Here is a 16,643-nt window from a genome sequence, read left to right as displayed (position 1 = left end):
TTCTTCCTTGATTCTCAGTTTACTGCTTACACAATTCAAAAACCATCTATCCCCCAGGTTTGGCACAGGCTTGTTCATGGACCAGTCTGGGTGGGGTGGTGGGGGTTATTTTCTCTACTGAAGTTCTCTTTTCTCAAAGGACTAGCTTTTGTCAGTTGACATAAAATTAGCTAGAGTAATTGATCCCTTGTCAGCTTAACATACAAACAAATCAGTATTCTACTAGGACCTTTCCTTTCTTATTTGTCCCCAAGATGTCATATTAATTAACATTAACATCACAATATAAAACATTCCAATATTTAACCTCACTCCTTAAAAAAAAATCAGACACATAGTTGGTTTTAGATAGTGCTTGCCTTTAGTCCTATCAGAGGCAGAGAGATTTTTGTGCTCAAAGTTAAAGGCCAGCCTGGTCATACATAGAGACCCTGTCTTAAAAAAAAAACAAAAAATAAAAATAAATAAAAAAATAAATTCAAATACTTTAAACATTCAGTTTTTTTAAAACATCCAAAGTTTTCCAAAAGTATTCAGTTTCCCTAAAATTTTAGTCTCTTTAACTATGGGCTCTTGTAAAATAATAATAATAATCATAATAGAAAAAAGTAAATACTTTATCCAAGAGGGAAGGATCAGGTCACAGTTAAAAATCAAAGCAAAACCCGAGTCCAGTGGGGATTCACTAATGATATTCTGAATTCCCAAGGGCTTCATTTCTCCAGCTCTGCTGTTGGCAGTACACACAGCTTGCCCCATAGACTCAGACTGGCTCTACTCCACAGCTTCTGCCATCCTTGTGGTTGCTTCATGGTACTGGTATCTCCAAAATGCTGGGGTTTCTGCTGCTGCAGGGCTGCACCATCACCTCTCCTGGGCTCTTTTCAGGGAGTCTGACTCTGCTGCACGGTAGCAAGCCTCATCTCCCCATGATCCCTTTATGTTTTCAGAACCAGTAACCTGGGAAGTGCTTACATATTACCAAGTTCAACTGCCAGTATGAAGTACTCCCATTTCAGGATCCTGAAGGTGGAAAAATCAATGTTTCTCCCTCTTTGGACCATGGCTTGTGTGTTATGTTGGTGTTTTAGTCACAGCTGATTGTTAATTCTGTCGTCATAGCAAAGGTTTCATTTTAGTGGTCTAGTATCCTGTTAATCACAGTAATTCTTGAGCTCCTGCTGACCAGAAGCACAGATACTTAATTAAAAATATCATATGGTCCCGATAGAGTCAGGGTCTTTCCATGCAGTTCTACATGTTTTGAAACTTGCCATGTAGACCATACTGACCTCAGACATAGATATCCAATAGCCCTAGCCTCTGTCTCCTGAGTGCTGGGATTAAAGGCTTGTGCCACCATGCTCAACTCCAGTACTCTTGAAGGGACTCCCCAAACATTTTCTGAAACTTCAAGGTTGAGGTTTCTATCATCTCATAGCCCTCAGCATTTTTACACGCTCTCGCAGAGCAGACTGTTGAGTTCTGAGTACTTGGTGGCTTTTCCAGGTTGTCCTGGCTAGTTTTATGTCATTTTAAGTTGACAAACTTAGCGTCATTTAGGAAGAGAAACCTCAACTGGAAAATGCACCTCCAGATTGCCATATGGGCAAGTGGTACATTTGATTGATTGATTGATATGGGAGGGCCCAGCTCACTTGTGGGTGGCACCTCTCCTGGATTGGCTTCTGGATGCTATAGGAAAGTAGACTGAACAAGCCATGGTGGACAAGCTAGTAAGCAGTGTTCCTCTGTGACCTGTGCATCAGTTCCTGCCTCTAGTTTCCTGTCTTGAACACCTTTGCCATCTCCAGATGATGGACTGTAAGCCAGCCCTATTTGTTTTTGGTCCTGGTATTTCATCACAGAAAGAGAAACCCCAAGACAAGCCAAAGTTCAACAGTCATCTCTGAAATAGTCAGGTCTGTCTGTCACAGCAGCCCACAACCTAGTACCACTTTCTGTTTTAGTGTTATTGTTTGTGTTCCCTGCCTATTACTCACTTAGCCCTCCTGGGTATATCATCAACTGTTGAAGTATTCCAGGACTTGTATGTAGATTTTGCTACTGTCTGTAGTTTCTGCCATCCACTTGGGATCTTGGAACATATACTTCATGACTGATGGGACCTGTTGTTAAGATACAGAACTTTTTTTAGTTCTCCAGGAAGTTCCTAGTGCTTCTTTGTATTCTGACTGCTTCTTGTTCTGAATAACCTTTTAGTGGGGAACGTAAAGACTGTTAAGACATGGCTGGTTAGTTAAGAATCAGTTATGAACTTCTTGTTCGGAAGGGGCAATAGAGCTAGATTATACTTTAGAATTTATACTTAATCAATGCATGAGATTAATTTTGTAACCTAATTCTAGTTTTCTCATAGTCATAAAGATTTTAAAGTTAGGCATAGTATGTCTGTAATCCTAGCATGTGGGAGGTTAAGGCAAGAGAATCTTAAGTTTTTTGTTTTTCTCTGTAGCTTTGGAGCCTGTCCTGGAACTAGCTCTTGTAGACCAGGCTGTCCTGGAACTCACAGAGATCCCTCTGCCTCTACCTCTGCCTCCGCCTCCCAAGTGCTGGATTAAAGGCGTGTTCCACCACCTAGCATAGAGATAAAGTTATAATCAAGCAAGGCTAGTTATTATTACTAGACTTAATTTTGATTCCATAATAAGATTTAGGGTCAGTTTAGTCATTTTCCTTTTTATATCTTAACTCTTAGAGATTCATATTTTTCTGGAGTATGATTTTAAAGAAGATTCTTAGGATGTCTGAATAAGAACTAAGAGATAGACTAGTAATACATGCCTGGATGCGTAGAATACTACTTTGATGATTGGCCTTTTGGGGGGAATGGGTGGGGATGATGCGTATGGTTTTTTGTTTGTTTATTTGTTTTTGGCAACAAATGGTATTGTTAGAGATACCTTTCATGATACTTTTAGATTATTTTAAATTATTTTATGTGCATTGGTGTTTTGTCTGTGAGGGTGTCTGATCCCCTGGAACTGGAGTTATAGACAGTTGTGAACTGTCATATGGTTGCTGAGAATTGAACCTGGGTTCTCTGGAAGAACAGCCAGTGCTTTTAACCACTGAGCCATCTCTCCAGCCCCCATATTAGATTATTTTAAATCAGTACTTAACTAATACCATTATTAACCACATTGAGAGGAAATTTTAAGCTACAGAAATACTTTTTGAAATCCTCTTTGATGTAGAAATTTTTATATGAAATCTAAGTAGAACAAATCTGAGTTTAAGCTCTGTTTCCTGCATTGTCATGAGCGCTCATATCTTTGAATGAATCGAATTTCCCTGATCACTCAAGCCCTATTGAGTTTCTGTTTTAGAGACAGGTTCTCATTCTGTGGCACTGACTAGCTTGGAACTCAGGAATTCTGCCTTAGCCACCCAAGTTTTAAGAGCCAGCACACCATGCCCCATTATGTTTTCAGTTTTGAAGCGGTGTGTTCTAGTAGTAAACTTGCTAGTTTAATGGGAAGAGGGAATTTTTGTGACAACAGGAAACTTTGATTTCAGAGTTCTAACTTTTTCTTCTATAAATAACCTAATATGAAAGAGCACTCCAGGAGTACACACTGGATCTTTCATTGCATGGTACAGATACTTTGTTCGTTTGGTTAAATATGTCTAGCACACTTTGGATAACTTTGAACAATTTAATACTTTGGTCTTAGAGATTTTATTAATTATATTTAGAGTGCTGATTCAGTAGTCTGTTAAGTACTCAGTGCAACAAATTAACCAATGCCTTACATTTTTGGTTTGCTTTTCAAGATAGGGTCTTGCTATGTAGTATGGACTGGCTTCTTTCTTTCTCTCCCACCTACTCTCCTTCCGTCCTTCCCTCCTTTTTTCTTTCTCTCCCTCTGTCTCTCTCCTCCCCTCCTTCTTTCTTTCTTGTTTTTTTGTTTTTTTTTGTTTTTTTTTTTTTTTTGAGACAGGGTTTCTCTGTAACAGCTCTGACTGGCCTTAAACTCACAGAAATCTGCCTGCCTCTGCATCTGCAGCACTCAGGAGATGTTCACCACCACTGCCTGTCTCATTCTTTCTTTCCTCAGGTGAGGTTATAGGTGTAGGTGACTTTAATTAGCTTACTACAATAATTACTTGTCATCATTTTTCTTTTTGGCTTATTTTGAACCCTATAAAGAATGAGGTATTATATGGAAAACTTTTTAAATGATCATACAACTAAAAATTTATATCTCCTTGGGGACATGTTTATCTAGGAAAAGGGTATTGTGGGTGGGACTTGGTACAGCAGTGCTTTTGTGCTTTCAGCAATGGTACATAAAAGAAATATATTAGGATAGGAAGTTTGGGTGCATTATTAGGGAACTTGAAATTTAGTGTAGTGAAAGACCTGGGTTTTGTGCATTCTTGTAATCCCAGCACCTACGATGCTTAAGCAAGAGAAGTATGAATTGAAGGCCAGCCTGAATTACACAGAAAAGCACACACATACAAAAAAAGATCAGTGAGATACAATTACTTCAAAATGTTTTTTTCCCCTTCTTCTTCAGAATCCAGCAACTATCACGAGAATACTCCTTAGCCACTTCAATTGGGATAAAGAGAAGCTAATGGAAAGGTAAGGAACTTGTATTGTTAGCTTTGTACTTAAAAGTAACAAAGAAAGCCCATTGAACTGAATTTTAAGCAAAAATTGATTTTTATAATAGTGAACAAACCAATGTGTAAGCTATAATTGCTGCTGTTTCCTGTATTGAAAATTTTGCAGTCAGGTTAGTGTTAGAAAATTCAGGTTAAATTCTGCTTTATTTTGGAAATGAAATAGAAACTTTATTTCAGCTTATTTGATATATCTTCTTGAATATTACAAACTAAAAGTAGATTTAAAAAACATTTACTAATGTTCTTGGAACACATAAGAGCTTTCTTATTAGTCACTAAGGATTTATTATTCATGAATTTTAAATCTATATTAGGAATATAATTGACATTTATTCAGGAAAAACAAAAATGAAGTTGGTTAGGTTTTCTAGCTGTCAAACTAGATACTTTGCTTGGTTCTCTGGTTTTAGAGCAGGATTCGGCTCTGGATGCTTTACAAAGTTTGCCTCTCAAAATATTATCTAATTTTAAAAGAGTAAAAGTTACTGGGATCTAGACTGACAGTATTAACCTCCTCCTTGGTTCCTTAGATTGGGTATTTGGGGGCTCTTGTCAGGGTAACGGTTTTTATTTTACTCTTACTAACTTTATTAGCAATCTTAATTGCAAAAATTGCAGCTTGTTGTTGGGAACTGATGAGTATTGTGAGAAATGAATGAAAAAATTTTCCCATTCTACTTTCATGTTCAAAGTGCTGTGTAAGTCTGATATTAAGTAATATTAGAAATGTAACTCATACGCCTTATATCTGAGTTATAATTTAATAGTAAATTATTGAGAACTTTCTGTTAGATACTATTTGATTTAATTCTTTTGATGGTTTTTTGGTTGTCTTTTTGTTTTGTTTTTAGAATCTCACTGCAGCTCTGGCTAGCTTGAACACTATGTAGAAAAGACTGGCCTCAAACTCACACAGATCTTCCTGTCCCCGACTCTGTCTCTGTTGGGACTAAAGGCATGAGCCATCATGCCCTTTCTCCTCATAGTTTTTTTAGTACTAGAAACTGTTGCCTCCACTTACTTGATGTGGAAACTTGTTTTGAGTCTTAAGTTATTCAGCTTAGTTTTGTAACAAAGACTTGAACTTATTTGTTGGTTTCTAAAGCCTTGTCTTAAGTTCATTGCATTCAATTTTCCCTGAGCTTGTGAAGGATAAATACTTCTGACCTCTCCATCCCCCAAATGTGTCTTGCTATCTTTTGTCAGTGGTGTTTCTTAATTTTATTGTCACTTACTTTGAGGTTTATTTTATGATACTTTCAAGAAAAAGTTTTCAATTTGCATTATAGTCTTGAGTTTTCTTTTGTAACACTGCTGAAAACATTTTCCACTTAAATACTATACTTTGTTATCACTGTTATGTTTCATTTTAAAGCATTTTATGTATTTTCTAATTCTGAATATTCACCCTTCATTGATTTGTTTTTAAATACAACTTTTCTAAACAAAATAAAGGTAACTTTTAAAGAAATTTAAAAGCTCTAATTATATATTCCTGTTTTATAATTTCTGTTTAGATTTTGCGATTTCTATTTTAAGTTGCACTCTACCATATTTTTGTTTATTTTGTTGACACCATTGGTTTTCTTTCTTAATTTTTTTTTTTTTTCTCTGTGGCTTTGGAGCTTGTCCTGGAACTAGCTCTTGTAGACCAGGCTGTCTTCGAACTCACAGAGATCCGCCTGCCTCTGCTTCCCGAGTGCTGAGATTAAAGGCGTGCGCCACCACTGCCTGGCTTGGTTTTCTTTTATTATTCTCTACTGATGTTCGTGGTTTTTTTGGGGGGGTGTTCGGAGTGATTTTTAATTTATTAGATTTTTATTTTTAAAATACCAGTTTAAATTCCCACTCTCCCCTTTTCCCATTCATTCCACACACCCTCCCACCCACCCCATTTAATCATAAGAGAGGGTAAGGCACTTTGCTTTGTAGAAAATCGAAGGCCCTCCCTACTACATCTAAGCTGAGCAAGGTATACATCCAAAGAGAATAGAATTCAAAATAGCCAGTACATGCAGTAAAGATAAATCCCAGTGCCACTGCCAGTGGCCCCTCAGTCTTCCCCCGCCATACAACTGTCAACCACATTCAGAGGGACTAGTTTGGTTCTATGCTTGTTCCTTCCTAGTCCAGCTGAAGTTGGTGAGCTCCCATTAGCTCAGGTAAACTGTTTCAGTGGATGAACCCTTCATGGTCTTGACCTCTTTGCTCATATTCTCATTCCTTCTACTCTTCAACTGGACCTTGGGAACTCAGTCCAGTGCTCTGATGTGGGTCTCAGCCTCTTTTTCCATCTGTTGTTGGACGAAGGTTCTATGTTGATATTTAAGATAATCATCAGTCTGACTACAGGGCAAGGCCAGTTCCGAAACCCTCTTCTCTGTTGCTTAAGGTCTTATCTGGGGTCGTCCTTGTGGATTCCTGGGGATTTTTCTAGAGCCAGGTTTCTTGCTAACCCCATAATGGCTCCCTCAATCAAAATATCTTTTTCCTTGCTCTCATATCTGTCCTTCCTGCATCTCAACTATTATTTGTTCAACTATGTTCATAGCAGCATTATTTGTAATAGCCAGAACCTGGAAACAGCTTAGATGCCCCTTTACTGAAGATAAAGAAATTGTGGCACATTTACACATTAGAGTACTACTACTCAGCAACAGTGACATCTTGAATTTTGCATGCAAATGGATGTAATTAGAAAACACTATCCTGAGTGAAGTAACCTAGACCCAAAAAAATGAATATGGTATGTACTCACTCATAAGTGAATACTAGATATAAACAAATGTCATTGAGCTCATAGTTCATGATCCCAGAGAAGCTAAGTAATAAGGTGAACCCAAAGAAAAACATATGTAGGCCCACCTGGAAACTGGAAACAGACAAGATCGCCTGACAAAATTGGCAGTGTGGGGGCGGGGATAGAAGGAAGGGAAAAAGGGGAAAAGGAGAGGAGAAGAGGTGGGTTGAGGATGTTCATGTTTAACGTTTCAGCTTTCCTAATAGTTTTTATACACAGTCATAAAATGATACTTATATATGGGTACAATGTGTGTATCCTTTTTCTGTATGATAAAAACACATATTCTTTATCCTTTCCTCTTTCCCACTCAGCTTGATAAGTTGATGATAATTTATATTTTTGGTAAGCAGTAGCTAGTGCTGTTTCTCCATCCCTGATTTCTTGATTCTTTAAAAAAGTCTTTTTGGGGGGGGCAGTCATTTATGTGTGTCTGTATATTAATGTATGGCATGTAGAGGTCAGAGGACAGCTGCTAGTGTTCATTTTTTTCTTATGTAAGTCCCTGGGATCTAACTCATTTCATCATATATGGCAGCAAGCATTTTAAACTTCTGAGCCATCTCATTGTAGTGGGTCTCATGTAGCCCCTTCTTGTCTTGTGCTCCTTCCTACATTTCTGAGTGCTGGTATTATGGATACACATCACCATCTTGGACTGCTTCCCTAGCCCCCAAAGACCATTTGTCACTGAATATATACTTGACTGACCTGGACTTGCTATGTGTCCAGACTGGGCTGAAACTTACAGGGATCCTCCTGAGTAATGGGGATTACAGATGTGACCCACTACATCTGAACATTATTTTTTAAATTGAGTTATTTTTCTTTATCTTTTCTGGTCTTTAGCTGTCTTGAGTGCCCCCCCTTTCCCTCCTTCCCCGCAAACTGTGAGCTATTCTCTTTATAACGTTACTCGGTTTTGTGGGAACTCTCACTATCATTATTAACTATTAACTATTCTTGTGAAATTTGGGGGAGGTGCATTTTTTTTAACTGTTTTTTTCTTTTGGGACAAGGGTTTGAATTGTTCTTGTACTCCAGACTGTCCAGGAACTCACTGTATACCTAGGTGGTCCTCAAACTCATACAGTTCTCCTGCCACATCCTCTTCAGTGTTGAGATTACCAAGGCGAGCCACTGTAGACCGCCTCGACGGGTTACTCTGTCTAGGGTTTGTAACCCGCCTGGCTGGTCAGTTATTCCAGGGTCACGGAGAGGCACCACCTGAAAGACATAGGCTGATAAGCAGGAAGGAGGCTAAGCGTATTTGTCAAAGCCTCCGTTTATTAGGGTCATGGTTACAGCTTATATAGCCCCTGAATGGGGAGTTTGGAGGGCTGGGGCACGGGGTCTTGCCACGTGGTCCACGCCCGTCACGTAGTCCGAGAGGTTACAATGGGTCAGGTCACGATTCCTTGGTCGGGAAGTCACAAGGTGACACACCTAGTTGTCTAGATAGTTTGGAATGTGAGGCAGGTTTTGCTAACAGATAGCTCTCAATTAACAGTTAATTTGGGTGTGGGATAGGCTTGGTCAATAAGACTATTCTCAATACAATTGGAAAGTGAAGCCCTCTGCAAAAACTCCTCACGGCGGTGCTTCCTGTAAATTTTGGGGGGGACACGGCTCCTGACAAGCCACTGTGTTCAACTGTTGACTGTTCATGTACCAAAATAATTGGAAGTAAATGAGAATACATAAAGATATGAGATGTGTCTGAAGAGAAAAGAAAAGGTACATGGAAATGTTCAGTTTTAAGTATTTATTATAAAAAAAAATGAGGTGAAATGGGATCAAGCTTTTGAAACAAAAAGTTAGAAAAATAAACTCAGACAGGTAGGATATTTAGCATAAAAGCAGGCATGACTGAGATAGAGAATTAAAAAATATATAAAACAGAAAATTTTAAAGTGAATTTTAAAAATGGAAATATCAAAGCCAAGGGTGGAGAGAAAACGTTTGCTGTTAAAGAAAGGACTTGTAACCCAAATACACAAAGAAGTCTTAGAACTCAACAACAAAATAACCTGATTAAAAACTGGCAAAGTGCCGACATGATGACACCCCTATAATTCCAACACTTCGGAGGCAGAGGCAGGGAAGTCTCTTGAGTTCAAGTCTAGTCTCATAGTGAGCTTCAGGCCAGTTAAGACTCCATAGTTAGCACCCTTCTCCTCAAGGAAAAAAGGCCAGGTATCATGGACACATGCCTATAATCCCAGCAGTTGGGAGGTTGAAGCAGAAGTATTAAGAGTCAGAGACCTTGGTTATATGTTGAGTTCTAAACCAGTCTGAGCTTTACACTCAAACTTATCCCCCAAAGAAAAGGGAGGGAGAGCTGGCAACTGTAGTGATGAGGCGAGCAGATCTGATTTTTGTCCTGCCCGGCTCCCGCACGGCTAGCTTTACACCCGAAATAACACACAAATTGTATTTAGGTATTGTTTCTGCTTATTTTGATGTACTTACATTATTTTTCTCAAAATTGTGAAATGTTTTCAATTTCCTTCCTGTTTTCTTCTAATATAACAAACCATATTAGTGTATCTTTTGATTACTCATCAATGAGCCATAGTGCCTGGAGCTCATGGTACTTTAAGGGAAATAAAACATTTTTAATTCCTCCTATTTGTCTCTGTGCCTCTTAGTCTATAGTTAAACAAATATGCCACATTGTAAAAATAAATGTGATTTATTCTTTAAAATTATACATTTTTGATAAAGGGTAGAGAAAGGGCAATTTTATAAATTCATTGTCTTCCATTCTTATAACAACTTCACAGACTTTTTTCCTTTTTTTCTTTTATTGTGCTGGGGAATCAAGCCCAGGAGGCATGTGCATGCCAAGCAGAAGCTCCATCATTAAGTGCTCTTGCTCTCTTCCTCTCCCTATTTGTCTCTTTCCCTCTGTATCTGCCTGTGTTCTCCACACCCCCCATGTCTTTCTCTCTTGTTCAATACCAATAATTTAAATGGGATTTTCTGTACTTTCCCGGTTTTTCTCATGCTCCTGGATGAAGCAGAGAATCAGCTGCAGTAACAATCTTTTATCTTACACTCATAGTTCTTATGTGATATTGCTCCCATTACACCAGATCTTAAGCCTCTTCATTTTGTAGTATAGTAGAGTTAGCAGTTAAAAACAAATTTTAAGAGGTTAAGTGGAAAAGACATTGAGAAACAAGGCATTGATGTCCAGTTACCTGGGAAGTATGGCAAAGGATTTCTTGTTACCTGTTTAAGAGCAGATAGGTCGGCCACTTCCCAAAAATATTTTATTTACAGACTGAGAATCAGATATGAAGGCTGTGCTACCAGAAAAGCACAAGAAGTACTGTTTAAGTGGAGGTGGAGGCCCAGTTGCTGCCTGGGGCACAGACATTACTGCTTGACTTTTGTCAGCATAGGGGCATGGGACACCGAGAGTAGAGGAAGAGTAGTAGCTCAGCAGCATCTGAAAGATGGTTATTTCTTTCTCTGTTGAATTCTCCATTGAACCTTCTTTCAGTGCTAAGGTTTTTTTTTTTTTTAATATTTATTTATTTATTATGTATACAATATTCTGTCTGTGTGTATGCCTGAAGGCCAGAAGAGGGCGCCAGACCTCTTTACAGATGGTTGTGAGCCACCATGTGGTTGCTGGGAATTGAACTCAGGACCTTTGGAAGAGCAGGCAATGCTCTTAACCACTGAGCCATCTCTCCAGCCCCCAGTGCTAAGGTTTTTATAAACTGCTAAATGAGTCCCCCAGAGAAAGGAGGGTAGAGCAAACCTGAGTTGTTCTTCCTCTTCTTTTTGGGAGCCAAGACTAAAAAAAGCCTCTTCTAACTAACCTTTCTACTTTGTATCTTGGTTTCTGTTTTCATATTGTACATCAGTAGAATAAAAGCTTTAAAAGGGTTCTGGCAAAATGGGTTAGCAGGTAAAAATCACTTGCCATGTGTGCCTGATGTTCTGAGTTTGATCCTTAGAACCCACTGTGGAAGAAAGAAAAATTTCTGCAAGTTGTCCTGGCCTCTACAGATGAACACTCTCTCTCTCTCTCTCTCTCTCTCTCTCTCTCTCTCTCTGTGTGTGTGTGTGTGACATAAACAAATGTCATTTCAAAATTCTTTAATAATTCTAGACACTGGCTTTGGGCTTTGAAGAACAGGAAAAACTAGGAGAGTCAATTCGATCTGAGCCAGTGACTGTGAGTTCCAAGGGTTGACCCGTGGTTTCCAGAAACTGAAGTTACCAGGTTTGATAGCAAGTATCTGAACCCACCAAAGCATTTCACTGGCTCTAGAAAATATTTCTGTTCTTAAATAAAACATTATTAAAAATTGTGACATGAATGTTAATCATGTTTTATTTGTACAGATTTTAGAACGAGACAGCAAAAATTGAATTCCTTTTAGAGTTCAAAACAAGTGAAACACTTTTTATTTTCCCTTGGCATTTCAGAGTTATAGTGACTACTTTGTAAGTTTTAAGTCATTTTAGTTGTTAGTATATAAAATGGGTGTTAATGAATTAACTGATAGGTATAAGGTGAAAAGAGTTGCAAGTGTTTGAGGTGGGATCTTACTATGTTTGTCCATGCTGGTCTCACAGATTCATGGTTGAGGTAAACCTTACTCAGACTTCCAAGTGCTAGGGCTCTAGGTGTGTGCTACCACTTTCTTGTCTTTCCCAGGTTTTGTAGTTGTTCTGAAGCCTACTACTTCAGAGCAGAGGAAAGAAAAGTAATCCTAAGGATGGTGTCATCCTTTCCTGACTTGTATTTCAAAAGGCTTTGTGTTTTTGTTATGAAATACTAATACCTACTTAGTGAAGTGGTTGGGGTAAAGTTAGTGCTTATGTCTATGATACTACTAGAGCTTTTCTTACTGTCTCTCTAACTTGTTTCATGAATAGTTTTTTTGAATCTAAAGTAAATTTGGTTTTTCAGAAACCTTGCTTTTAAAGTGACATTTGTCATTCTTTTATAGTGTAGATTTTTTTTTCTAGTTCAGTTGTTTTGGGGCAGTTGTGGATGGAAATAGATAAATGTCTCATCACTTTGTAGTGTAAACATAGAATTTCTGTTGCTCCACTTATTAGATGTATGATCTTGAAGCAGTTTTCTTTGTTAGTTACTTTATCTGAAGTTATTTTTTTCTAGCCAGTGTTTTAGTACATGCCTGTAATGCCCATACTAGAAAGTCTAAGGCAGGAGGATTGAGAATCCGAAGCCAATTTGGACTGCCTTGTAAGACCCTGACTAAAAAACAAAACGCAAAACAATAAAATCCCCCACAAATGTTTTTTCTTTGCTGTTGTCTGTAGTTTATTTGCTTTCTCAAGGCTCCATAAAGTACAATAATCTTTGGAAATGTATCAGTTATGTCTACAATACAGGTTGAGTTGATGTGGTATTTAGCGGACAGACAGCAGTCTTTTTCGTCACGGTACTTAGCATTGTTTGGGAATAAACAAACTATCTCTGATCTGGGTAGAAAAACATTCATTGTTGAATGACATTTGTTGGGGTATGGAGGATATGGAAACATGAGAACTTAGGCGTTTCTGGTAGAAAAAGAATCAAGCAAGGGAAGAAAGTTAAAGAGCATGTATTGAACAATACACAGTGGCTAAAGAAAGAGAAGGGAAAATGTAAAATTTTATTTGTAGCCCTGGTTGTCCAGGAATTTACTATGTAGACCAGGCTGACCTTGAATTTAGAGACATACACCTGCCTCTGCCTCCTGAGTTCTGGAATTAAATGTATGAGCCACCATACTCAGCTCAGGAAGTTTTTAAGAAAAGTAGTTTTAATATTACTCTAGATTATCCAGATGGTGGTGCCGGTGCATGCCTTTAATCCCAGTACTCAGGGAGGCAGGGGATGCAGATCTGTGTGATTTCCAGGCCAGGCTAGGCTACAGATTGAGTTCTAGGACAGCTAGAGATAATAACAGAGAAACCCTGTCTCAGAAAACAACAACCACACACACACACACACACCCCTAGATTAAAGGAAAATATTGGCCTAGTATGAGCAATGACAGTTAAGTAGAGGAAAGATTAGGTAGAAGTGATGTACAATTTTATGTGAAAGAAAAATACAGGATATTCAGGGAACCTGCTAGTAATTTGGGCTCTTCCCCTAAAGATAATGGGAATGGTTAGATGAAATCCTGAAACATCTTTTAAAAAATTAGAACATAAAAGTGTTAGTAATACAGAATTGGATGGGAAGGCTCTATGAAACCTGAATCTGGAGAAAATAAGCCAAGATTCCCAGTCTGTAATACTAATCCAGAAGAGTTAGTTGGATGAAGAATGGAGCTAAGAAGGAGTACCACGCCAGTGATGAGAGTTTTCCAGATTGGTAAAGTATCAGTGTATATACAAATTTATCAATTCCCATGCAAAATAAATGCCTTTCCAATTGATTCTAAGATACTATTTTTCTCTCTCCCTCTAACTCTCTCCCTACCTCCTCCCCTTCTTTCAAGGAGCCTTGCCTCAGACAACCCAGGCAAGGCTCCTTGCTTAACAAACCCTTTTCTCACACTGGTGGACTGCCTGCTGTGGGGAGATGGAATAGAAAATGTTTTTGTTTTATTTTTTGTTTTTAAGATGTTGTAATAGGAGTGGCGGGTTAAGTTCCTGGCACCCGGCTGCCTGCACGGCTAGCTTTATACCTGAAATAATTACACGGAAATTGTATTCTTTTAAACACTGCCTGGCCCATTAGTTCTAGCCTCTTGTTGACTAATTCTCACATCTTTGATTAACCCATTTCTAATATTCTGTGTAGCACCACGAGCTGGCTTACCAGGAAAGATCTTAATCTGCGCCTCTCTGGAGTGAGAGAATCATGGCGACTGACTGACCCGGCTTCTTTCTCCCAGCATTCTGTTCTGTCTACTCCGCCTACCTAATTTTCTGTCCTATCAAAGGCCAAGCAGTTTCTTTTAATTAACCAGTGAAAGCAACAGATAGATACAAGACCCACCTCCATCATAAGACATGGGGTCTTTATGTAGTCCTGGCTAGCCTTGAACTTGCTATTTAGAGCAAGCTGGCCTCAAACTCAGTGATCCCTCTGCCTTTTTCTCCTGAGTATTGGCTGTTAAAGGTGGTTGTCACCATGCACCCCTTAACTCCCTTTTTAGAGACAGGATATTGCTGTATTGTATAGCTGGCCATCCTCATATCCCTGCCTTTCAAGTGCTGGGATTATAGGCAGGAGGTAACACATGAAGCATTATTTTTTTGGTAAACACTTAAAAAAAGATTTATTTTGATTTTTATGTGTATCCTTATGTTTACTCTGTGTGTGTGTGTGTGTGTGTGTGTGTGTTGCCTGTGAAAGCCAGAAGAGGGCATTGGATTTTCTGAAACAAGAGTTACAGAAGGTTGTGAGCTGCCATGTAGGTGATGGAAATCAAGCCCCAGTTCTCTGAAGAGCAGCCAGTGCTTTTAAACACTGAGCCATGTCTTAACCTCAGTTTTGTTTTGCTCAAAAACACTTTAGCATGTCTAAATCTTTGTGAACCTTTGAGTGATGACACCTTAAAAGATGGAAAATTTTACCTAGATGAAAATTTTTTCTCTTGTAAAATCATGATACTTCGGGTCCAAAGCATTTTAGACTTGAAGATATCTGATGAAAAGAAACTCACCCTTTAAAACATAGTAAACCAGGGCTGGAGACATGGCTCAGTGGTTAAGAGCATTGCCTGCTCTTCCAAAGGTCCTGAGTTCAATTCCCAGCAACCACATGGTGGCTCACAACCATCTGAAATGAGATCTGATGCCCTCTTCTGGCCTGCAGGCAGACACACAGACAGAATATTGTATACATAATAAATAAATAAATAAAATATTTTTAAAAAATTAAAAAAAAACATAGTAAACCAAGTATAGTGATGTGTACCTGTATTCTTCACACTCAGGAGGCATAGGCGTATCGGGAACTCACCAAGGCCAGCTGGCCGGGGTCTGAAAAAGCATGGGACAAAACCGGACTTGCTGAACATAGCGGACAATGAGGACTACTGAGAACTGAAGAACAATGGCAATGGGTTTTTGATCCTATTGCACATAATGGCTTTGTGGGTGCCTAGGTAGTTTGGATGCTCACCTTAATAGACCTGGATGGAGGTGGGTGGTCCTTGGACCTCCCACAGGGCAGGGAAACTTGATTGCTCTTTGGGGTGAGGAGGGAGGAAGACTTGATTGGGGGAGGGGGGGAAATGGGAGGTGGTGGCGGGGAAGAGGCAGAAATCTTTAATAATTAAATAAATAAATAAAAAAACCATAAACTTAAAAATAATATAATGAAACTGACAAATGTAGTCTTTAAAGCATCAAAATGTATATTACTTTCAAAAAATAAAAGTATATAGCATATTCTAAAGAAGTTCGGGCTGGGCGGTGGTGGCGCACGCCTTTAATCCCAGCACTTGGAAGGCAAAGGCAGGCGGATCTCTGTGAGTTCGAGGCCAGCCTGGTCTACAAGAGCTTGTTCCAGGACAGGAACCAAAAAGCTACGGAGAAACCCTGTCTCGAACCCCCCCCCCCCAAAAAAAAAGATCAGATGTCTCAATAATAGCTTTAAAAGTGATTATTAGACTTACACTTTAGTGTCTTGAAGAGAAGAAAAAAATCCCAGCCCATGTTCTTGGAACATGTTCATAAATAGTGTTTTAGTGAATAGGCAGTTGATCTGGGAGCAACACAAGTTTGAAGTGTGTAGGTTTGCTTTGATATTTTCCCCAATGATTAACAATAAATTGAATACCGCACAAAGCTTAGAACTGTGAAAAAATTAGTTAGCTTTGTCATAAATCCATAGAATAATATAAGTCATATTTTATCAAAAATTGTACACAGACCTTACAGGGAATCTTTTGTAGTGGAAAGAAATGTGAAGAGGCATTATTCAACTGTAGTTGTGTGTATGTACATACATACATACAGATATGTATATATATATACATACACACATATACTATAGTATTTGTGAGTTCACAGGTATAGCTTCTGTTGGGTGCTACTCAGCTCAAGCATTGTATTTCCTTTGTGCCTAGTGTCTCTTTCCAGTAACTTTCACATGACATAAAACTGACCTTAGGATTTGTGTGTTGTTCACCAATGTTGTGGTTTGAATGTAAAATATCCCTTATTAGGGTCACATGTTTGTACA

The 16,643-nt window shown here is 38.7% G+C and overlaps 1 protein-coding gene across 1 annotated transcript in view; it reads left to right on the top strand.

Moving 5' to 3' along the window:
• Window positions 1-16,643, top strand: part of Arih1 (ariadne RBR E3 ubiquitin protein ligase 1) — a 105,690-nt gene that overhangs the window by 27,866 nt on the left and 61,181 nt on the right. Inside the window, exon 2 of the mRNA XM_057767303.1 lies at window positions 4,548-4,615. Coding sequence (XP_057623286.1) covers window positions 4,548-4,615 — 68 coding nt within the window. The remainder of the gene's footprint in view (window positions 1-4,547; window positions 4,616-16,643) is intronic.

Source organism: Chionomys nivalis, chromosome 4 (assembly GCF_950005125.1).
Source record: "Chionomys nivalis chromosome 4, mChiNiv1.1, whole genome shotgun sequence".
In the NCBI taxonomy this organism is placed as follows: Eukaryota; Metazoa; Chordata; class Mammalia; order Rodentia; family Cricetidae; genus Chionomys; species Chionomys nivalis.
Note: the sequence above shows the minus strand (reverse complement) of the source record. Positions and strands in the feature narration are given on the sequence as shown.